This window comes from Anolis carolinensis, chromosome 2, assembly GCF_035594765.1.
Source record: "Anolis carolinensis isolate JA03-04 chromosome 2, rAnoCar3.1.pri, whole genome shotgun sequence".
Lineage (NCBI taxonomy): Eukaryota > Metazoa > Chordata > Lepidosauria > Squamata > Dactyloidae > Anolis > Anolis carolinensis.
In genome coordinates this window covers 322,892,171-322,916,852 of record NC_085842.1, presented here as the reverse complement: position 1 = coordinate 322,916,852, position 24,682 = coordinate 322,892,171, and the positions used below count along the sequence as shown (strand labels likewise).

The window sequence follows — 24,682 nt, the reverse complement described above, 5'->3', positions numbered from 1 at the left end:
GCAATTCAATGTGTTGTCGAAGGCTTTCATGGCCGGAATCACTGGGTTGCTTTGAGTTTTCTGGGCTGTAGGGCTCTGTTCCAGAAGCATTCTCTCGTGACGTTTCACCCACATCACAACCTCAAAGGACCTCACAACCTCTGAGGATACCTGCCATAGATGTGGGCAAAACACCAGGAGAGAATGCTTCTGGAACATGGCCATACAGCCCAGAAAACTCACAGCAACCCATTGGCAGTTCACTTCTGGTGAGGCTGAATATTATTGGGATACGACACCAAGCCTGATACAAAATATCTTATTTACCAGAAAACAGATTAAAAGCGGAATATTGAAATGCTACACGACCTGATTCTAGCTAGCAGCAAGAATCCTCTGCTCAAAAGTTGGAGAGTGCAAACTTACCTCCAAGAGGAAACTATATTATAAAAATGCTAGAAATAGACGAACCATTACATTTGATGAAACAGAAATCCAAACACACTTTTTAAATGATTGGGAACCTTTTATAACTCATATCAAAAAGAAAGAGAACATGGAACAACTTGGGGTTTTGAAGATTTATAATGAAACTATAAGATGGGAGAAGAGATCTTATACAGTAGAGTCTCACTTATCCAACACTCACTTATCCAACATTCTGGATTATCCAACACATTTTTTTAGTCAATGTTTTCAATACATCGTGATATTTTGGTGCTAAATTCGTAAATACAGTTATTACTGCATAGCATTACTGAGTATTGAACTTCTTTTTCTGCCAAATTTGTTTTATAACATGATGTTTTGGTGCTTAATTTGTAAAATCATAAGGTAATTTGAGGTTTAATAGGATTTTCCTTAATCCCTCCTTATTATTCAACTTATTCACTTATCCAACATTCTGCCGGCCCGTTTATGTTGGATAAGTGAGACTCTACTGTATATAGTATGATAATTGGGACAATATATAATGATTCACTTAACACTTCTTTGGGCGTGGGAGGCAGGAGCTCTTGTTTTAATTACTTTTTAATAGTTTTTATTACATATCCTAGCTTGGATATCCAGTGATGCCTGGATTAGGTCTTTTGTAAGATTATACACAAGAATTATTTATTGTTGCGTTTTGGATTTAAAAAGGAGCCCTGGTGGCACAGTGTGTTAAAGCGCTGAGCTGCTGAACTTGCAGACCGAAAGGTCCCAGGTTCAAATCCCGGGAGTGGGATGAGCGCCCGCTGTTATCCCCAGCTCCTGCCAACCTAGCAGTTCGAAAACATACCAATGTGAGTAGATCAATAGGTACTGCTCCGGCAGGAAGTTAACGGTGCTCCATGCAGTCATGCCGGCCACATGACCTGGAGGTGTCTACAGACAATGCCGGCTCTTCGGCTTAGAAATGGAGATGAGCACCAACCCCCAGAGTCGGTCACGACTGGACTTAACGTCAGGGGAAACCTTTATCTTTACCTTTGGATTTTAAGAATGGACTGATCAGAAAATGTATATGAATCTAGATAAACTACAACTCCCATCATCATCTGTCATTGTTTCCAAACCACACCAGTAGTTAAAGTTGGCCTTGGTGAGCCTGTGTGCCAAGTTTGGTCCAGGTCCATTTTCACTTAAGTTAACGGTGCTGTTTGATTGTAGATGAACTACAACTCCCAACATCATGGGACAATTTTCCCTAAGGCCTGCCAATACTTAAAGTTGGTTATGTTGGGTCCGTGTGCCAAGTTTGGTTCAGGTCCATTGCTCACAATGCTTTCTGGGTGTCGGTGAACTATAACTCCCAACATCGCAGGTCAGTTCTCTCCAAATCCCACCCATGCTTTAAGTTGGTCATGTTCTCTGTGTGTGCCAAATTTGGTTGAGTTCCATTGTTGTGGGAGTCACCGTTCTCTCTGAGTGTGGGGTGAACTATAAATCCCAAAATCCAAAGTAAAAAAGGAAGAAGAGATTGGTTTAGAGGGTACTTTAAAGGGAATTGTGTAAGTTAAATGGTTTATTATATGAAAAGTGATATATATTGCAGTGTGTAAAAGTGGAGAATTTGTACTCAATGACACAAAGTATTTAAATGTTTGTGATTTTTCATATTCATATATTGATGCATTTGCATGTATTATTATTATTGTGTCATATTTGTTGTTAGCTGCCTTGAGTCCCTATATTGGGAGAAGATTTATAGATTGATTGATTGATTGATAGATATTGAAAAGGGAAATTGGCCGTCATCATATGGAAGAGCTGCTTCCGATCCAACCTTCTTTGTTTTGAGTGAATTATTATTATTATTTTATTATGACACAGCAAACAAGATAGATATTCTGGATTTCGTATCACAAAATCACAAGTCGAACACTTCCTAAGTGTCTAGTACTGTGTGATGCATTTTCGGATGATGCGAAAATATTGTTGTTGTTGTTGTTGTTGTTGTTGTGTCATATTTGTTGTTAGCTACCTTGAGTCCCTATATTGGGAGAAGATTTATAGATCGATTGATTAATAGATAGATATTGAAAAAGGAAATTGTCCATCATCACGTTGAAGAGCTTCTTCCGATCCAACCTTCCATTTCCATTTTCTTCCTTGAACCCCTAAAACATCCCTTAATTTCCTCAAACATGCCTTTATCTCCCTCTTTCAGGAGCTGTCCTTTCTCCCAAACCTTTCTCTGCTGTCTTTAGGAAACAGTAAAGAAATAAGACTGTTCCTTTCTGCAACCCAGTGGAGACCTACGAGGGTTGAATGAAAAGTAATGCCTCCACCTTCGTAACTCCTTAAGAGATGGCAGTCCTGGTCTATGGCAAGTCCTGGCTTGTTCAGGAGACTCTCCTCTACAGTTCCATTTGGCTGGAAGCCTTAGCATTCTATGGTTGTGTTGTTAAAGTGTGAAGTATGGAACCCTGATCAGACGGCGAAACCTTAGCATTGAGCAGTTGTGTTGTTAAAGTGTGAAGTATGGAACCCTGTGCAGACGGGGAAGCCTTGGCATTGAACGGTTGTGTTGTTAAAGGGCGAAGTATAGAACCCTGCACAGGTGGCGAAATCTTAGCATTGAATGGTTGTGTTGTTAAAGTGTGAAGCATGGAACCCTGCACAGACGGGGAAGCCTTAGCATTGAACAGTTGTGTTGTTAAAGTGTGAAGTATGGAACCCTGCGTAGACGGTCGGTCAATGTGACTTAAGCAATGTGCACTCACTGAATCCTTGACAGTGGAAGGTGTCACCCCAAGGGTTGTTTATGGGGATTGTGTTGATGTGAGTCCTGTGTGTCATTGGGTGAGTAAGTTTAAAGATGTTGAGGTGGGAACATCTGACTTGCGTGACAAACAAAGAGTCGGATGTCCCATGACAGCAACCACCGAGTTTCACAAGCAAAAGGTTGACAGATTGATTCAGGACGATCGTCGTATCATTCAGAGAGAAATTTCAAGCATCATCGGCATTTCACAAGAACGTGTGGGTCACATTATTGCTTTGCTTGCCTATCGGAAGATCTGTGCACGATGGGTCCTGTGAGATGTTGGTTGCGGAAACAGAGTGTTGACTTTTTCCGTGACGGTTTCAGAAAACTTGTTTGTCGTTGGCAGAAATGTATCCAATTGTCTGGTGATTATGTGGAAGAGTGAATAGTGGTAGTTAAACAGCATGTTCTAAGGATTATTTCTGCGTTTGATTTATTAAAATATTCCCATCCAAACAGAAATAACGAAGGTGGAGGCATTACTTTTCATTCAACCCTACTATCAGGTGGATTAGGAGTGGATTGACTGGCCAAACCCAAAGTGTGCTTTTGTTCAGTGGCTCTTCTTTCTTAACCCTGGGGAGAAGGGGCTTTTTGTGGAAATTGGCATGGATTTCAGAAGCTGGACATGAGCCAATGTTGTGATGCAACAGCTCAAAAGGCCAATGCGATTCTAGGCTGCATCCAAAGGAGGACAGTGTTCACACTGAGGGAAGCCATAGTCCCTCTCTATTCTGTTTTGGCCAGGCCTCGGTTGGAAGAATATGATGCCCATTTTGGAGCACCACATTTCAAGAAAATTCTGCATGCAGCCCTCTGAAAGCTCCAGACTCGAGCAACTTTTCCAACTTCTGTTAGCTGCAGGCGTGATGTTCTAGTGGTGCATTTTGATCAAGGCATCAGATACCCCCTCTTCACCATAACAGTAGTAAATATCAAAAACCCATTTTGCACTAATTACCCAAACAGCTGTCGAATGAGCAGGAATCAAGGCATTTAGCATCGAAGTGAGCCATTGTGCTGCTTTGCGCTAAGCTGACTTGCAAGATAGCAGAATTAATTGTGTACTGGCTTTTTTTTTTCCTCCAGTGAGTGTTTGCAAGTTTGCACTTTCTATTTTGTCAGGTTTATTTATTTTTAAACAGAGCCTAGGATGTGTTTATAGTGTTGGAAGGGATCCCCAGAGGCTATGTAGTCTAACCTTATTTCACTCAATTTGAGATCTCCAGCTAAAGCATCTCCAACAGGCAGCGGTCCATTCTCTTTTTTAAAGGCATTGTGATAACACTTATTTAGGTGCTTGTTTTCACTGTCATAACACTCTTCACGTCAAAAAATTCTTGTCTTGACCATATCCTTTATCCTCTCTTCATCAGCTTTATTCTCCATATCTCTTTTCATTTCTGTTGTGCACCTCTGAACCCAACACAGGGCTGGCCAGTCGAAAATAGAGGGTATAGCCTTCCTCAACTTGGAAACTATGCATTTATTAATGCACCTAAATAGCATTTGCCTTCTTTGCTGCAGCACCACACCTCTGGCTTATTTTCAGCTTTGTGTCCCTTTTGCCTGGTGGGGGTCTCAAGCATGGACCCTTGTGCTCAAACCTCACATTTGCACCTCTTTCCCTTCCCAACGCGAAAGCACCTGGAACATTTTGTATTTCAAGACAAGCAGAAACCCAGACGGAAATCCCTGGCAACGTGTGCAGCTCAATGTAATTACATTCAGATGTGTTAATACTTGGCTCTGGGGCTGCATGGTGGTGGTGTTCTGCTTTGTTTATTTTTCCACCCCGTAATTGGATTATTGTCCCGGTTATGTTTAGGGTTTTTTTTGTGGTAATGAGTAACAACACGTTGAAACAAGAGGACAAATGTGGGCTAGACAAAACTACAGTTAGGTGGATCTGCAATTGGCTAAGCGAACAAACCCAAAGGGTGCTCACCAATGCGTCGTCTTCATCATGGAAAAAAGTGACAAGTGGAGTGCCACAAGCAGGGCTCCGTCCTGGGCCCGGTTCTGTTTAACATCTTTATTAATGACTTAGACGAAGGGTTAGAAGGCACGATCATCAAGTTTGCAGATGACACCAAACTGGGAGGGAGAGCCAACACTCCAGAAGACAGGAGCAGAATCCAAAACGATCTTGACAGACTAGAGAGATGGGCCGAAACTAACAAAATGAAGTTCAACAGGGACAAATGCAAGATACTTCATTTCGGCAGAAAAAATGGAAATCAAAGATACAGAATGGGGGACGATGCCTGGCTTGACAGCAGTGTGTGCGAAAAAGACCTTGGAGTCCTCGTGGGGAGGAAGATGAACATGAGCCAACAATGTGATGCAGCAGCTAAAAAAGCCAATGGGATTCTGTCCTGCATCAAGAGGGGAATAGCGTCTAGATCCAGGGAAGTCCTGCTCCCCCTCTTTCTATTCTGCCTTGGTCAGACCACACCTGGAATACTGCGTCCAATTTTGGGCACCACAGTTGAAGGGAGATGTTGACAAGCTGGAAAGCGTCCAGAGGAGGGTGACTAAAATGATTAAGGGTCTGGAGAACAAGCCCTATGAGGAGCGGCTTAAAGAGCTGGGCATGTTTAGCCTGCAGAAGAGAAGGCTGAGAGGAGACATGATAGCCATGTACAAATACGTGAAGGGAAGTCATAGGGAGGAGGGAGCAAGCTTGTTTTCTGCTGCCCTGCAGACTAGGACGCAAGGGAACAAGGGCTTCAAACTACAGGAAAGGAGATTCCACCTGAACATCAGGAAGAACTTCCTCACTGTGAGAAGGGCTGTTCGACAGTGGAACTCTCTCCCCGGGGCCGTGGTGGAGGCTCCTTCTTTGGAGGCTTTTAAGCAGAGGCTGGATGGCCATCTGTCGGGGGTGCTTTGAATGCGATTTCCTGCTTCTTAGCAGGGGGTTGGACTAGATGGCCCATGTGGTCTCTTCCAACTCTACTATTCTATGATTCTATGATTCTATGATTCTAGGAGAGTGTGGTTCAAACCAGGAGAGGCTTATACGTTATTCCAACTATTGGCCCTCGGTATCCACTGGTGTTTTGGTTTCCGTGGATGCTCAAGCAATGGCATCATAAGATATACAAAACATCAAAATCAAGGCCACCTTTTTGTATTTGTACGAGGCTGTTAGGAATGGTGGGAGTTGGAGTCCAAAACACCTGGAGGGAGGGACCAAGTTGGCCCATGCCTAATCTAGACCTTGTCCATTGGGCCACAACTAAGACATTCCCCAAAGAAGTTGAGCAGAGCCTGCCTTGTTGGATGTTTTTAAGCAGAGACTGAATGGCCATCTGTTGGGAGGGCTTGCATGGTGTCTGGGAAGGGGGCCAGACTAGATGGCCCTTTTGGGTCTCTTGCACTTCCAAGGATTGCTGAGCCCTTCACAGGAGGAAAAGAGCATCTGAGGTTCTCCTTTCCAGCTTTGTGGCATCTGCATCCCTGCCTTCTGTGCTGGGAAGAAGCCCATTAGCCCCGCAAGCTGTTTCTGAGGCCTTTGTCCTGCCCCGTTTGCCCCTCTCCCATTAATTACTCTCACGGTTTGGCTTGGCGACACGAGCCGAGGGCCCACGGCAGCCCTGGCATCGGGCAGACGGACGTCCTTGGCAGCCTTTGCCATGCCAACAGCCAGCCCTGAAATCCCTCCACGGAGCTCAGCTTACAGCCTGATTGCCTGATTATCTGAGACACCAAATCCCGCAATTAAATGACTGCAAGACTAAAGATATCAGCGGGGGATTTTCTTTCCTCTTAAGTCTTACGTCGGAGACAGTCCCCAATCCAACCGCAGCCGCGTGTGCAGTGTATTTGTGTCCAGGCACATCATAGAACTAATGCAGTTTGACACTGCGTCGACTGCCATAATAATAATCATCATCATCATCATCATCATCATCATATCCTCAGCTGCTGTAAGAAAATCGCACAGACAGACTACATACAGAGGCACAACGATGTGGCCCAAATGATTCATTGGAACTTATGCCTCAAGTACCAACTCCCAGCAGTAAAGAACTGGTGGGATCACAAACCTGCAAAAGTATTGGAAAATGAGCACGCAAAGATACTGTGGGACTTCCGAATCCAGACCGACAAAGTTCTGGAACACAACACACCAGACATCACAGTTGTGGAAAAGAAAAAGGTTTGGATCATTGATGTCGCCATCCCAGGTGACAGTTGCATTGATGAAAAACAACAGGAAAAACTCAGCCGCTATCAGGACCTCAAGATTGAACTTCAAAGACTCTGGCAGAAACCAGTGCAGGTGGTCCCGGTGGTGATGGGCACACTGGGTGTTGTGCCAAAAGATCTCAGCCGGCATTTGGAGACAATAGACATTGACAAAATTACGATCTGCCAACTGCAAAAGGCCACCCAACTGGGATCTGCGCGCATCGTCCGAAAATACATCACACAGTCCTAGACACTTGGGAAGTGTTCGACTTGTGGTTTTGTGATACGAAATCCAGCATATCTATCTTGTTTGCTGTGTCATACAATATAACAACAACAACAACAACAACAATAATGTGTTGTCGAAGGCTTTCATGGCCGGGATCACAGGGTTGTTGTATGTTTTCCGGGCTGTGTGGCCATGTTCCAGAAGCAGCATTCTCTCCTGACGTTTTGCCCACATCTATGGCAGGCATCCTCAGGCCCTTTCCTTTTCCCCCTCAGCCGCTTAAGCGGCTGAGGGGGAAAAGGAAAGGGCCTGAGGATGCCTGCCATAGATGTGGACGAAACGTCAGGAGAGAATGCTGCTTCTGGAAAATGGCCATTCAGCCCGGAAAACATACAACAACCTTTTAACCTCTGTTTCCCTCAAGCAGTGGTGTATGAAGGCAGTGCTGGACTCGGTCAATCCTTCAGTCCTGGGGATGCAGTAGGGATGATGTTTCAATCTTACTCAACATGTCTGTGTCATTTATTCATCTGTTTGACTTGATGTTTCACCTTTGAACGCCATGCTCTTTTGCTTCCCATGCTCAGTGACCTCCCCTTGTCCCAGCACTAAGGCCCGTCCCCTGCAGCAACGATGTTGACAATGACTTGTAGTTATTTATTTGTTGATCTGTCAAGTTGATTTCAGCTGATTCAGAGACCTCCACAAAACAAAACCCTGTCCACCCACATCAGACCTTGCAAACTCAGCGAGTATCCATGTCTTCCTTAACAGAGTCTATCCATTTGCAATGAGGTCTCCCTTTTTCCCCATGTCCCTGGATCATGGGTTTTATAGTCTCAATTGACGCAAAGTCGCACATGCATACAAGCCAAGAAACCAAAACTTTCTTTTCCACTCTCTGCCATGTTCCTTCCAGTTTCACAAACTCTGTGTCTCTTTCTGTTCTATAAGCATCCTTTTGTTTTCTCTTTTGTTCCATAAACAATTCCCGCGTCCTCTTTGTTCCAAAGCAAAGCAAAGCAATCTTTCTGCGCCATTTCTCTCCCCGTTCCATCTCTTTGGGAGCTGCAGTGGTAAAATGGTTTAAACCCTTATGCCGGCTGAACTGTTGACTTGAAGGTTGGTGGTTTGAATCTGCGAGATGGGGTGAGCTCCCATCTGTCAGCCCTACCTTCCTATGCAAGGACATGAGACAAGCCTCTGCAGGATGGTAATACATCCGGGCGTCCTCTGGGAAACATCTTTGACAGCAGCCAATTTTCTCAAACCAGAAGCCACTTGCCTCAATTCGCCTCTGATACAATAATAAAAAAAATCTCTTTGGGTCAGCTCAATCTCTCACCTGGCCTCTCACACATTTCGCCTTAGCAACATATTAGCAAAACTTTATCTATCCACCTTCCTTCACTCTTTTTTACTCCTTTTCTCCCTCCTTCCATCTCTTTAACCCATTCTAACTTTGTGAAATTCACTTTGCATTTGTTGTGACTCAGCTGGAACCTCAGAGTGACTCTGATGGGGATTATGGGATTCAGGTTGTAGAAGATGAGGAACAGGGAGTCTTTCCCACAGCAGGGAATGGTGTTGATGATACTGAAACTAGCCAGGTGCAAATTGACTCAGAAAAAGAGGATAGTTCTCAGTCTAATAGTCATCAGCAGATTGATGCTAACGAGCTGGCTGGCCTTGAGGAAAGGAAATCTTTAGATCAAGCTGGCCGTTTGGAATTCAAGGTTCGCAGGAGTGTGAGAATAGCAAACAAGAAGGAGGTCAGAGGCCAAAGAAATGCGTTCATGTTTTGCAAAGGGTATTAAAACAGTGTGTTGGGAGACAAACCTTTGTCAAAGCAACCTCTCGCTCAAGCCAAGAAGCACGCTCTCATTTTCCTGGATTATCTTGCAGCCTTTGTGTGTTCATGTTCATGGGACTTTGTCATGCCTTAATGGAACCTTGTTTATTCCTTATGATTTCTTGGATTATACTTTGTTTTGCAACAATCTTTTGGAACTTTACCTTTGCTTTTTAAGAACTGCTTATTCTCTATTTTCTAATAAACTACAAAAGACTTCAAGCTATGTGCAACCTGGTATATTAAGCAAGGTGAAACTAGCCTGAGGTGTGATAGCATTTTCCTAGTCCGAACAGTTTGCTTTGGAACCCATTCATTGGTTATGTTGGCAGTCCGTAATATCTGCAGAACTCTCTTCCAGCGCCAATCTCAAATAGGTTGATATCTCTTCCTGCCACCATTCTTGGCTGTCCAGCTTTGACTCAAAACCATACATAGAAATGGGGAACACAATGTCTACCGGCGGTTAGGAATGGTGGGAGTTGGAGTCCAAAACACCTGGAGGGCTCAAGTTGGCCCATGCCTGCCTTAAGGCAAAGGCATCCCAGGGCCATAGCAGAGTGCTACTCCATCTTTTGTTTCAACCTCTTTCTGTGACCTCCCCGCAGGCCCACGTCTTCGACCTGAGCATCAACAAGTACGAGCCCATCTGCAACCAGCCGGTGGTGGCCAAGAAGAGGAACAAGATCACCCACATCCAGTTCAATGCCATCTACCCCATCATCATCATCGGGGACGAGCGTGGCCACGTCACCTGCCTGAAGCTGTCCCCCAACCTCCGCAAGATGCCCAAGGTAAGCCCTTTCCTTGCCCGGAGGACTTGCCAGACTGGAGAGCCATGGGCCAATCCAACTGCTGAAGAAGGTGGGTTCCACTATTCAGTTGGCATCAAGAACAGCTGTGTGATGTTGAAGGCTTTTGTGGCTGGAATCGCTAGGTTTCTGATATTTTTTTCGGGCTGTATGGCCTTGTTTCAACAGCATTCTTTCCTAATGCTTCACCTGCATCTGTGACTAATGGCATCTTCATCTTTGTCAGCTGAGGTACATTGGTAGAGAATGGCATGGCCTTTGCCTGGAAGGTATTTAAAAAATATTTGGGTTACAGAAAGGCGATCTTAAGAGCTTGTGACTGGTAAAAGGTAGCAACTGTTCGGGGTGTTCATTGTTGTTTATTGTTGTGCGTCTTTGAGACATTTCTGACATACGGAGACATTAAGGCAAATGCCTCATGAGCATCTCTTGGCAAGATTTGTTCAGAGGGGATTCACAGCTTTGCCTTCCTTTGAAGTTGAGAGAATGTGGCTTGCCCAAGGCTGAGCAGGATGAACAAAGGTATTCATGCAACATTTCAACCATTCCATCATGCTAGGTCTCACCTGGATGTTCACAGTAATGTGTAATGGGAGAAACACACTGGGCAGGAAATACACTGGGAAGGAGAATAATGATGGCAGAGTTTACATGCTTCTTTGGCAGACTTCAAGGAGAACAAGTCAAATCTGGCAGTTAGATTGAAGGAACCATATCTTGTGTGTCTCTCTTTGACAGGGAGTGCATCTAGACTGTAGAGTTAATGCAGTTTGACACCATTATAATGCTGTGGAATCGTTTATGGAGACATCAGCACTCTTTGGCTGAGAAGGATGAAGACTTCATAAAACTACAAGTCCCATGGTTCCATAACAGTGACAATGCACTCATTCTGCAGTGTAGATGCATCCTTGGAAAAGCAATCGGCTATGGGTGAATCTCTGCACATGGCATTTGGTGCTAGGCTTCCTCTCCTCCAACCAGCTTCCAGGTGAAAAAGAAATGCAACCTCCATGCAAATGCCAGAGAAAGCCTTTCCTGCCTGGCACACATGTCTCAATAGTGACAAGGCTTTTTATAGGCCTCTGCTCTGATTGGTAATTACCTCTGACACCGTATCAAGGACTGTTGGCAAGGGAAATTCAAGCCCCTCGGAGCTGGATGCGGAGACGGTCAGCAGGAGAGCAAGGAGCCTTTCTCGGGGACATGGTGCTGTCCAGGGATAAAAGGCACTGGCAATGGACTTTTGATGAGTGACAGAAGGGAGCAAGGTGACTTTGGTATCTGACTCACCTTGTTAGACTGGACATGGCACCTATCAGTCTCTGCTCTCCTGGCTACAGCCGGCAAAAGTGGGTGTTCGCTGTTAGGAATTGTGGAAGTTGAAGTTTGACCATTCTTGGGCTAAACAGACCATTTCCCTACGTTATTGGCCGTTGATCCATGGCAACAACCAAGGAACAAAACAATTATAGTCTCCAGGTGGACAATCGCAGTCTCCAAACATATTCAGCACCTTGGAAGGCTGAAGTTTGACCATTCTTGGGCTAAACAGACCAATTTCCCTATGTTATTGGCTGTGGTCCTATGGTCCTATGAAACTGTCTAGATGACCTTTGAGGGTCCCTTTCCTTACCTATGGTTTTATCAGATTGTCTAGATGGCCTTTGGGGGCCCCTTGTTTTGTTCCTTGGTTGACCCATGGCAATGTCCAAGGAATGAAACAATTATAGCATGGGTCCTCAAACTTTTTAAGTGGAGGTCCGATTCACAGTCCCTCAGACTGTTGGGGGGCTGGACTAGGATGAAATAGTAAAAAAATCAGGATTGTTTTTGTGTGCCTTCAGGTCATTTCAGACTTAGGTCAACTCTAAGTCTAAAGTTTAGGACAGAGGCCGGGTCAATGACCTTGGATTGCTGCCTCCGGCCCATGGGCCTTCGTTTGGGGACCCCTGAATTATAGTCTCCCAGTGGATAATCCCAGTCTCCAAACATAGTCAGCACCTTGGATAGCTCCCTTATCACGGAGAGTTTAACGTTCTTTCTGTGCATGGGTAGTATAAAAGCGCTTCCTTGGCTGGATCCCTAACTTGTCCTTTGTCTCAGGCAGCAAAAAGTCTTGCCCCCCCCCCCCCCCCCAGCATCAGTGGCTAGTGGCATCTTCGGTGGTCTGTTGGAAATCTGGTTACCAGTATTTAAAAAACACAAGAATTAAGACCGTAAATATGGAACACCATTCAGAAACAGGGGAACTCCAGATAACATGCAATCAAGTGCCAGATAACACCTCTCAAACAGGGGGTGTCTCCAGGTAACAAAGCCCAAGCATACCTTCACTGATTGACTTTGCAACTCCATTGCTACGCAATGCTATTCAAGCTTGCTGATTGTAACATTCACCCTTGATTTAAACAGACAAGGGTTCTTTCTCCCACCCTGGACATTGTTCCTTAGGTATATATAGATTCCACTGGCCTTACTGCCAACAGACCTCTGAAGATGCCATTAGCAGGCAAAATATCAGGAGAGAATGCTGCTGGAACATGGCCATATAGCCTGAAAAACTCACAGAAACCCAAAGATAACTACTCTTTTTTAAAAAAAAAAATTTTTTTTTATTCAAATTTCAAAGTTTACAGTGAAACAGGGGAAATACGGGGGGAGGGGGGTAAACTAAGGGATTGATGTGACATGGGACACTGCAACTAAGTTGTTACGGGGCAAGAAGAAAAAGACATGTGGAACAAAAAAAACAAAAGAAAACAAAAAAAAAACAAAAAAACAAAACAAAACAAAAACAAAAACAACAAAAAAAGGGATTAAGGGGTCGACAATTAGGAAAGGAACCCTAGCCAGGGGGGGGGGGGGGGGAGTTGACTTCCAATCGGCTAACTTCCATCTTCATTACATTTGATTTCTTCATTTCGTCATATCTTGAATATATTCTTCAAGGAGCAACCAATTTGTCTCTTTCATTACTCTTCCCGTTGTTTTTTTCATCAAGAAGGTCAGCCTGTCCATATTTTTAATGTCCATTAACTTCTCCAGCCACAGTGCTTTCAAAAGATTTTTCTTCTCCTTCCAATTTCTTGCAGTCACAAGTCTGGCCGCGGTAACAGCGTAAGTAAATATTCTTTCCTTACTGTCTTTTTCTTTCTCTGACTTTATCTTTCTCTCTTCTTTGAAATTATATAGTCCTAATAGGTAATACTCTGGTTTACATTCAAATTCTAATTTTAAAATCTTTTTACATTCATTGTGGATTGTTCTCCAATACTTTTTAATTTCTTTACAATTCCACCACATGTGGAAATATGACCCCACTTGTTCTCTACAATGCCAGCATCTGTTGTCCTTATCTTTGTACATAAATCCTAATTTTTTGGGTGTTAAATACCATCTGTGTATTGTCTTTAGCCAATTTTCCTTTAGATCAGCCGAGTAACACAATTTAATCTTTTTATTCCATATGTCATTCCATTCATCTATGGTTATCGGCCTGCCTATATTTCTAGACCATTTTGATAACTACTCTTTATTGCATATGAAGTGGGCTCAGATCCATGTCAGCACAGGCAAGGACAAAAGAATATTCAGTTTGAAAAGTGCTTCAACATTTCTTTTCCTTTCGTTTTCCTCCCCGCGCCTTCCTCCTTTTGATGCTATGAATATAGTCTAGACTGTGAAAAAGCCGTAAGACGGCAGCCTTAAAAGCCAAGCACTTTCCGCAATGGCCAAAACTCGCTTTAATTAGCCTCCTGATGTATTGAAGTGTGGAAGTGTTTGTGCGCCTGAAAGGAGCCTGTGCCGCAAGGAGGAGGAACCGTCTGCCCCGGCTCGCTTTGGAGCTGCCTCTTTGGCTTTGGGCTTGGGTTTTGCTCAAGAACGTTTTGCTCCAAAGAAAAGGAAATATAATGGGAAAGCAACAACAATGCCAAAAAGCAACATGTTTATAATATGCCATGCTCAAACTTCACAGCTGTGTTCCAGCTACTTCAACAAACTGCAAAACTAAATCAGGAGAAAGACACAAAAACAAAGCACAGACCTACACACACCAACCAACCCATCTATACGAGGAAGCAATTCTAAGAGCCTTCCATTCACTTGCCCCTTGTTGTTGTTGTTGTTGTTGTTGTTCTTCTTCTTCTTCTTCTTCTTCTTCTTCTTCTTCTTCTTCTTCTTCTTCTTCTCCATTTAAATGATATTATGCAGCCACTCGACTCATTCATGAATCCTACCGTTGACAATTTCCCTATTGTTGTGAAAAAGCGATAAACCAGTCCCAGTTTTTAATAATAATAATAATAATAATAATAATAATAATAATAATAATAATAATAATAACTTTATTTATACCCCGCCACCATCTCCCTGTGGGGACTCACAGTGTTACAAAAGTAACAGCACAAATACATTAACAATACACACAGTTTAAAACACAAGAAGATGATAAAACAAGTGATAAAACAAGATAAAACAGTTTTTCTTAACATTGGTCAAGGATTTCTCCTGGATTGGCATTGTCACTTTATCCATCTTGGATCATTATCTGCAGATCTTTGCTGGCCATTTTGCTTATATTGGGAGATGGGTCAGATCCATCTCTGAGCATAAACCATTCTTGCTGCAGGCATCATATACTGTAGCAATCTCCCCAAGTTTTCTTCCTGAATGGTCATCCAGCATTCCCAGCAGATACAACTCTGGTCTCTTCAAGAATTTCACTGTAACCATTTCTTCCAGCAACTTTATGTTTGAGTCTAGGATTTCTGGGCTTTGGTTTTGCAGCAGAAGGGATTTTAAGCCAGGCAGAGGGGGAACCAGGACTTCTCCTGATCTGGACCCTATACCAGGGGTCCCCAAACTAAGGCCCGGGGGCCGGATGCGGCCCTCCAAGATCATTTACCTGGCCCTGCCCTCATTTATAATATAATATTTTTATATCAGTTTTAATAATATAATATATTGTATATACATATGATATTGATAATAATATTATCATTTTATACAATATAATACTAATAATAATACCATATAATAATATTAATTATATGTAATATATTAAATATATTACAGTATAGTGGTATAGTTCAATATAGTAATATATAATGCTAATATTGTGCTATGCTAATAATATAATATACTAGCTGTGCCCGGCCACGCGTTGCTGTGGCAAAGTATGGTGGTATGGGAAATAAAGTATTGAGGAATTGGTGGTAGTTAAGGTCAAGGGTCCCCTGGGCTGAGTGGGTTGCTAGGAGACCAAGTGAGCGGAGCTTAGCCTTCTAACTGGCAGCAATTGGATAAAAACAATTATTCCTCTCCCTCTAATTAGGACTTTATTTTTCTTTTCTTTTTGTTGTATCAACCTAGAGGCATGGATGACGGTTTGTGCTGTCAATTTTCAAGGTTGTGGGGTGTTTACTTTTGTTGTTTTGTCTGCTGCCGTGATGCCATCACTCTTTTATATATATAGATTGTATGTACATACAGCTGCTCTGAGTTTCCTTCGGGGCGAGAAGGGTGGGATATAAATTTAGTAAATAAATATAGTAAATGAATAAATAAATAACTTTGGACTTAGGCTCGCCCAAAGTCTGAAATGACTTGAAGATACACAACAACAACAACAACAACAACAACAACAATCCTAATTAACCTGACTATCTCATTGGCAAGAAACAGGCCCACACTTCCTATTGAAATCCTGATAGGTTTATGTTGGTTAAAATTATTTTCATTTTTAAATATTGTATTGGTCTTTCATTGTTATTGTTGTTTTGCACTACAAATAAGATATGTGCAGTGTCCATAGGAATTTGTTCATTTTTTTTCCAAATGATAATTCGGCCCCTCAACAGTCTGAAGGATTGTGGACTGGCCCTCTGCTTTAAAAGTTTGGGGACCCCTGGCCTATACAGTTAGTCCACAAGTTCCAGACAAGAGATTGTGTAGGTTTGTTCTTCAGTTGAACACACACACACACACATGTATCATGCTTTTGAGAGCATAGGGAAGGGTTAACAACCCTGGGATGTTTGTTTTGCTATTTGTGCCCTTGTTTCAGGAGATTCCACCCCACTTTCTGTCCCTGTGAGACTTGGATTTTGGAAAACGTGGCTTCTTGTAGAAATAAGGATTGGTGATAAGGCTTCATTGGAGACCCCTTTTCTCCTTGATAATAATAACCATTCCAGGAGTAAATGTCCCTTCCTGCAATAGATCTCTCTCTTTTCCTATTGTCTCACCCCTGTTGTTAACTAGGAGTCGTTTGTAAGTCGAATGCCTGTAACTCTGAGATTGACTGTCCTCCTTTAGATTCAGCCCCAAATCCAGTTCAGAAGTAATTCGAAGTCAACACATCAGTCCAGGCTCATTCAGGACTATTCAATATCTTTATCAAGGACCTGGGCGACGGAATAGAGAGCATGCTCACCACCATTGCAGATGGGACCAAACTGAGCTTTGGTGAGACCTTCTCACCTGGAATAATATCTATGAATCCAGTTCAGGGCAAAGCAATTCAAGAGGGAGATGGACAAGAAGGAAGGTGTCCAGACAAGGGACAGTTTGCAAAGAAATGTATTGAGAGTTGATGTTGCATCCCAGTGAGGGTCCACTTTGCTCTCAACACACACCACTGAGACAGACTTGATATAAACAGTTTATTGATTAAAAGGTAGCAAAAAGTAAGGCAAAAGGCAACAAGGAAATGCAGTAATCCAAATAGAATTCAATGTCCTAGAAACAGCAAGTAAATCCTTAAAAGACAAGGCTTAAAACAGGAACATGATCTTCAAAGCAAAATCCAAAGTACATGAGAAAAGCAGGAGCATGAAGGCAGGAACACTTTCCCCAGAATACATAGGCAAAACCTGAATGAAGACGTGAAGCTTGAAACAGGAACAAACAGGAGATCTTGCATGATCTGAAATGTGTTCCCCACATTTCCCCTTATTTACCCATTCTTACAAGACATGAAGGCATTCCTTTGACCTTGGGTTCCCAGCCTTTTGGCAGCAATCCTTAGCGAACATCTAGGGAGTTTGGTTCTCAGACTCAGCCTTGTTTCTCTGTCTAATTGGACTTGCTCATTATCACTTTCAGAACCACCTGGTTGTTGTTGACTTTCCCTGCCCTCTTCCCGTTCTGAGAGCTGGGAAAGGTCACTCTGATCAGAAGCCTCTGTTATCTCATCTCGGCCTGCTAGCTCATCTTGGCTGCCTGCGACCTTCTCAGAATCCCTGGCTGCTCAGACTGTCTAACATTTTCAGTTTCAGATTGTGCAGACCCAAATCCCCCTTCATCATCAGACTGAACCACAACAGTTGAAATCATGATAGTAAGGATGACTTGCACAAGATGTGTTTGCTTCCTAGTCACTAGTCTTTAGTTTGTACACATTTTTGCAACCTGAAGATGTTGGGTTTTTTTATTACATTTTTTGGATGTTTTAGAATGTGTTTTCTAATTCAAATGCCTTAATGGGGGTAGTATTTTTATTATTATACCCACCTCTTTGGTAGTAATTGATCCACAAATCCTTCTGACCTCCGTTTCTTTGTCTGGGGTACATCTACACTGTCGAATTAACAACAACAACAACACTTTGCCAGCATAAACAAAACATTCAATATCAACACAAAAAAAACATACAAACATGTAATAAAAACAAGGCATAGTTACTATTAAACAAATATTATGAATTTACTACATTTATATCCCGCTCTTCTCACCCCGAAGGGGACTCAGAGCGACTTACACATCAAATGTACATACAATTATGTATTATTAGCATAGCACAATATAAGCATTAAATTACTATATTGTACTGTATCATTATATGGTAATATTATTAGTAATATTACATTTAATTAATATATAATATATAATTATTATTATATTGTATTATTATTATAATATTGTATTACATTATAATATTATTATCAATATAATATGTATATGCAATATATTATATATGTGTGTGTGCTATATATATATATAATTAGCATAGCATGTTGCTATGGCATAGGAGACAAGATGGAACTATCTTCCTGGCTCATTAAAATATTTAATATGCTCATTAAAATTAAAATTAAAACCAATTCAAGCCATTAAAGCAGTTTGACATCTCTTTAAGTGACATGGCCCAATGTTGTGGTATACTGGGAGTTGTAGTTTGTTGAGGCACCAGCACCCTTTGGCAGAGAAGGCCTTATGAAACTGCACTTCCCATAAATCCATAGCATTGACCCACAGCAGCTAAAGTGGGGTCAAACTGTATTAATTCTCCGATGTAGATGCAACCCTGGTGGCATCCAGCATAACAGGGGCAATTCTCCGGAGGCGTCCGCAGAAGCTCTGAAGTCATTTCATGCCCATTTCATGCACAATTAAAGGCAGGCGTCTACCAGAGAGTGTTTGAAAAGTTCAATTAAAAAGCAATTAGCAATCGGATCCAGTTAAGCCGTGGATGTAAAAATGCATAAAAAGAAGAACAACAAGGAGGAGGAGGAGCGTAACAGGCCTGCAACAAGGACCTGCCCTTTTTCAGTGTTGCAATAGGATGTGAGTAGGAGGAAAGAAAGCCAAGTGAGCCCCAATTGGAGCTGCAATCTCACCTTCTTTGGAACCAGAACAACTTGGATTCGGCAGAATTATATTTCAAAGAATTGTAGGAGCCTAGAGCTGGAGGAGACTTTGCCCAGGTCATCGCAGGTGAGGCCTGACCAAAGCAGAAGAGAGTGAGACTGTTTCTTCCCTCTGACTTGACACTATACTCCTTTCGATGCAGCCTAGAATCGTATTGGCCTTTGTAGCTGCCTCATCACACTGTTGCCTCTTGCCCAGCTTGTGGTCTCCTAAGACTCCCTTTTGCTGGTGCTTTCCATCCTATATCTTGCCAACATCCACCTGATTTTGGGGACCATCTAAAAGCCCTGTCCCCAAAAACCAACCATGCAGCCCATTGGGACTACTAGGTCAGAGTCATCCCAGCTCCTGGGATTTCCAAGCGGGATATAAATGTCGCTAATAAATAAATAAATAAATAAACCTGTGATCTAGGAATTGCAATAGATTCTCATCAAGTGTGATACATTAAGTGTCAACCACATTTGCCCAGAGCCTGACTTTCAAGGGTCTGTTTAGATTGGAGGTTGAGAGGGACATGAGAGCCACGCTTAAATCATCGGAAAGAAGGGACACTTTGACTGCACATTTCCTGCATCATGGCAGGGGGTTGGACTAGATGGCTCATGTGGTCTCTTCCAGCTCTATGATTCTATGATTCACATTGTGGAAGGGGAAAGCTTACTTTCTGCTGCTCCACAAACTAGGACACAACTGAGGAATGGATTCAAATTGCAGGGAAACAGATTTGACATAAACATTAGGAAGAACTTTCTGATGATGAGAGCTATTTGGTAATGGAATATGTTGCCTTGGAGTTTGGAGGAGTCTCCTTTTTTGGAGGTATTTAAGCAGAGGCTAAATGGCCATTTGTCGGGAAGGCTTTGACTGTGTCTTCCTGCATGGTGGAAAAGGGTTGGATCAGAAGGCTCCTTAGGATCCCTTCCAAATCTAGGAGGGCCGGGCTGTGGCGCAGCTGGCTAGTAACCAGCTGCTATAAATCACTACTGACCGAGAGTTCATGTGTTCGAAGCCCGGGTCGGGTTAAGCCTCCCGACCATAAAAAAAAAATAAAATAGCCCCGGCTTGCTGTTGACCTAGCAGCCCTGAAAGACAGTTGCATCTGTCAAGTAGGGAAAATTTAGGTACGCTTTATGCGGGAGGCTAATTTAACTAATCTACAACACCATAAAACTGCTCACGAGGAAAAGAATGAGGAAGAACAGCCACCAATGGACGGTGAAGCAACAGCTCCCCCTGTGGCCGGAATCGTGAAGCTGGAAAGATGTTAAAAATGCCACTGTGTCTGTCTAAAACTGAATGTTGTTTGTCTGTTGGCACTGAATGTTTGCCATATATGTCAGAGACAGAACGCCAGCAAGTAAAACAAAACTCAGTTTATTGAGGTTACAGAACTAAAAAATGCCCGTAGGAAACAAAGAACAGGGCAAACACTTGACTTCAGAGTGATAAGTAACAAAAAACAGCTCAGTTTGAGCTTAAATAGTTCAAATGGATAAACCGGGTTAAACAGAAGTATAATCCGGATTAAATCAAAAGTGCTTACTTCAGCCTGGCAAACAATGCAAACAAAAGAGAATCAGCAGGAGTGAGAATGTAAACAACAGACTGGTGGCAGATTCCTCTCTGCTATTCAGAAACAGCAGGGGGATAAACCAGGCTTCTTTATTCCTTCCTGCAGTGAGCGAAAAGCGTGGTCGTAGTCAGGGTAACGGCAGTCAGCAGGGTCCCAATCCGGTCCAGAGGTCTTTAGCCAAGTGTAGTCGTCAAGGAATCCAAAGGTCTCACCGATAGCCAGCAGAAGGGATAATCTGGAATCGAAGTCAGTCAGTCCAGCGTCAATCCAGTGTGAGTAGGTATTGCCCGTCAAAAAGACGACGGAGGTCCAAGCTATCGAGATTAAACACAAGTTGCACAGAGAAAAACCCCACACAGTTCCTCCCGCCGTCGATGCCCAGTGTCCTTGGTAAACTTACGTATCCAGTAACGAAGCACACCCGTCTTCAGGAAGTTCCCCAACAAAAGCCCAAGCGTCCGTCCAGATTACCTTGCCCAACGCAATTAGACATTGGTCCCAAACCCCAATTTATCCCAGTTCAAGCTCATCATCGCTGTCAGCTGCCATCCCAATTCCAGACGCCCCAACATCATCATCCTCATCAGAGCTTAAGCACCTTTGACTACGCCCCACAGCATCCCCAGCTGTGGATCCCACTCCATCCCTCCAGCCAGTCCATGGGTCTGATCCTGCAACCCGCCAATCACCTCCCATGTTTTCATTGCCTGTTTCCCCAACACCCAAATCCTCCCTCACACGAGTCCATTCCATGTCGTCCTCCTCCGAGCTGGCCATCTCTTCCTCCAAACCCTCAGAAAAACCCTCAAATGAGTCCTCATCTGTCGGTTCTGCAAACAAATCCCGGAGCCGCTTTCTTTCACGCTCCTCGAAGGAGTCTGACTCTCGAGGAGTCTTACGACCCCTTCTTCTATTACCGGAGCCCGAAGGCTCAACCATAACAATATATGTGTTCATTGTAATCCGCCCCGAGTCCCCTTCGGGGTGAGAAAGAAGGGCGGAATATAAATACTGTAAATAAGTAAATAAATAAATAAAATGAGAACAGTATATTTCCAAGCTTTTTAAAATAGCAGTGAAGGGTAGAAGCCAACCAGCCTGCTTTGTAAGTGGCAAATATCTCTACATTCCGGAAAAGGAGCCAGGTTCTGCATCCAACTTCCAGGCGTCAGGGCCTGACTTGCCATTTGGATGGTGTGGGTCCCTGCAGCTCAGCCCTTGCCTACATCTCATGCATATGCATGGCCTCTTCCTCCGTTCTTTCCTGGCACTCCAAACACCCGCTCTTTTAAAAGCAACCGAGGGCCTGCTGGAATCCTCCAAGGGCCTTCCCTTCTCTTTCTCTCTCAGCCTCACTCCTGTTTCCAGGTGCTGGAGCCAGTTTCCTTTTGCTGCACACACAGCCGTCTCCGCATCCAGAGCATCTGTGCCGTTCTGAAAATAGCCCTGTTTTTCTTAAGTGGTTCACACATCCCTTCAAGGTCTCAAAGCCTCTCCCCAAAGAGACACGCTGTGCTCTTTTTGATGGCAGATGCACAAGTGAAAGGCACCCTGCGAAGCCGAGTTTGTGGAGGGCATTGCAACTTGGAAGTTATCCAAGACGTAAACAAGAGGAAGGAGAGGAAGTGTGGGTTGGAGACACAGGTAAACTGTTTCTGGTGGGGCTGTTCTGTTGCTGGTGTAAAACCTTCCTTTCTTCTTCGTCTGGCACATCTGTCTCAGTCTGGTCGACATCAGTAAAGTGCATTTCAGGTTTGGTGCTGAAGAAGGAAATCATTGTGGTAATCAGGTTAACCTTGTAGGTTTGGTGTTAAGGACACAGTGAGCTTTAAGAAGAGTCTTCCAAAGGGAGAGGAAAGAAGGGAAACTGTTGGAAGCACAGAGAGATGCCTGGCAAAAGATTTAGAGGAAAAACAGCCTGGTCTGGGCTATTCCCAGGTGAGAGTTTTGTCGCAGGATGGGTTTGTGAAATGATTTATAGTTTCCAAACCACAATCTCCCTGAACTGGATAGAAAGTGTCCCAGAAGGAAACAAAAGACAGCAGAGTCCTTTCTCAACAGAACATGCTTCAGCAAGCACGTGACCTTATCTACACATGGGCCAGGCTGTGGATAGTTGCATCTGTCAAGTAGGAAATTTAGGTACCACTTATGTGGGGAGACTAATTTAACTAATTTACAACACCATAAAAATCATCCAGCGGTGTGCAGAAAGGAATGAGGAAGTAATCCATCAAGGACTCGGTGTCACAAGTGGACGATGAAGCAGCAGCTCTCCCCTGTGGCCAGAATCGAGCACGACCTCAAGAAGCCTGGAAGCTGGAAAATTTTAAATTGCCTCTGTGTCTTCATCTCTGTCTTTGTCTGTATGTCATATGGCATTGAATGTTTGCCATGTATACATACATTGTGATCTGCCCTGAGTCCCCTTCGGGGTGAGAAGGGTAGAATATAAATATTGTAAATAAATAAATAAATAAATAGGTTAGTAAACTCATGGATTCAGGTTTTCACCCAAAATATCCTGTGGCTTTAATCTTCCCTGTTATACATAAACAAATGTACAATCAGGACAGGCAGATCCACTTTCAGGTTTGTCTTTGCAAACAATTAGATTCTGAAACAGTCACATACATCATAGGCAAATACTCAAAATGAGTCGCACAGGAGAGAGAAAGATGGATTCTTTCATCCTCCTTATAGAGCCACTTGCAGACAGGGACTCTGGCTGATGTAACCCTTTTGCAATAACACTCTCGTGGTTATGACTTAGTTATTACCACACCCCTTGGGTATTTCGTCATTACATTCATAGTCATAAGTTTGCCCATATCAATGAGCAACACCAAATAACATAAAATAACAACTTACAACAACATGCATTTCCGCCAAACAGTATTTTTATATGATTAGAAATGTGGTGCCATTTCTATCTAACAAGTCTTCTTCTCTCAATAATGCTCCAACCCAGCAGGGTCATCCCCTAAAGCTAAATTTTGGGCGATGTAGTGCACAGGCAAACAGATGCCTTTCTTCATAGGATGCCCAGTGGAAAAGGAGGGCCAGAGTTCAGGAGGAAAAGGAGCCCTGGGCTCAAAGAGCCTTCAAGCGTTCTCTATTTGCCTAGAAACCCATGGATTTCACTTTCAGGAAAGGAGATTCTAATTGAGTTCTAATTGCTATTTGTCAATAGGATAAGTGACTTGGGACAGTGGTGGGCTCCTCTTCCCTGGGCATTCTTGAACAGAGGTTGGATGGACTTCACTCTGGGCTTCCTGCCCTTTCAATGGATTGAACTAGATGACTTTTGGAATTCCTTATAACACATAGATTCTTGTTTCCAGCATGACTTGAATTTACTAGGAGTGAAACCTAAAATGAGGACATCTGTTTTTGGAAGTTTATCTGTCCATCTACACTGCAAACTTTCCTTCATTTGCTCTCGAGACATTCTTCCAGTGATAGGACTCCAACCTCAAGTCCACTTTCTTTCCCTTTCCCTCATCCCAAGCCGGTTCTTTGTAACTTCTTAGTTGATGAAACAATCTGGAGATCTCCAAAAATTGCTCACTAGTGGGGTTGTGGCTGTTGTCTCCTTATAGTTTGGCTTGATGATGGTCTTACCCTGATATACATTTTGGAGTTGGGTGGAGACACACAATTCCTTGGGTCGTCTCAGCTTTGTTCTCTGCAGATGTGAAAGTGGGAAAATGGGAAATAAGTCATCACAAGGCTGAAAACCAGAGGATTGGAAGAAAGGGAACCAAAAGGCAGCACTTAGAAGAGGATAAAGGAGCATTTCAAAGGTGGAAGGATGCAGAGCCAAAATCAGGAAAGCAAAGGCACACAAAGGACAGTGGGTGCTTCTGTGGGAAAGGAAGGCAGGCAGGCAGGCTATTTGTATAAGTGAAGGGAGATGGCCATCACTGGACCTCCTTGTTTGCAAACAGCAAAAGACCGCCCTTTCTATAGAAGGAAGTGGATGCAAATCAAAGGGCCAGTTCAGATCAAGCCTGGATGCTAAAATGCAGGTGCACAAAGCAGTTTTCTTTGCAGATGCAAAGAATTTCTGCAACTTTATTGTAAAGTAACTCTGAAGCTTCTGTATTTGATAGGTGGAACAGCA

At 43.2% G+C, this 24,682-nt stretch overlaps 1 protein-coding gene across 2 annotated transcripts in view; it reads left to right on the top strand.

Moving 5' to 3' along the window:
• dnai1 (dynein axonemal intermediate chain 1) overlaps positions 1-24,682 on the top strand; it is a 230,483-nt gene that overhangs the window by 154,011 nt on the left and 51,790 nt on the right. The window contains exons 19-20 of one of the 2 annotated variants that reach the window (XM_062972641.1): positions 10,122-10,307; positions 13,428-13,445. In XM_062972641.1, coding sequence (XP_062828711.1) covers positions 10,122-10,307; positions 13,428-13,445 — 204 coding nt within the window. The remainder of the gene's footprint in view (positions 1-10,121; positions 10,308-13,427; positions 13,446-24,682) is intronic. The other variant, XM_008120590.3, reaches the window with a different exon arrangement.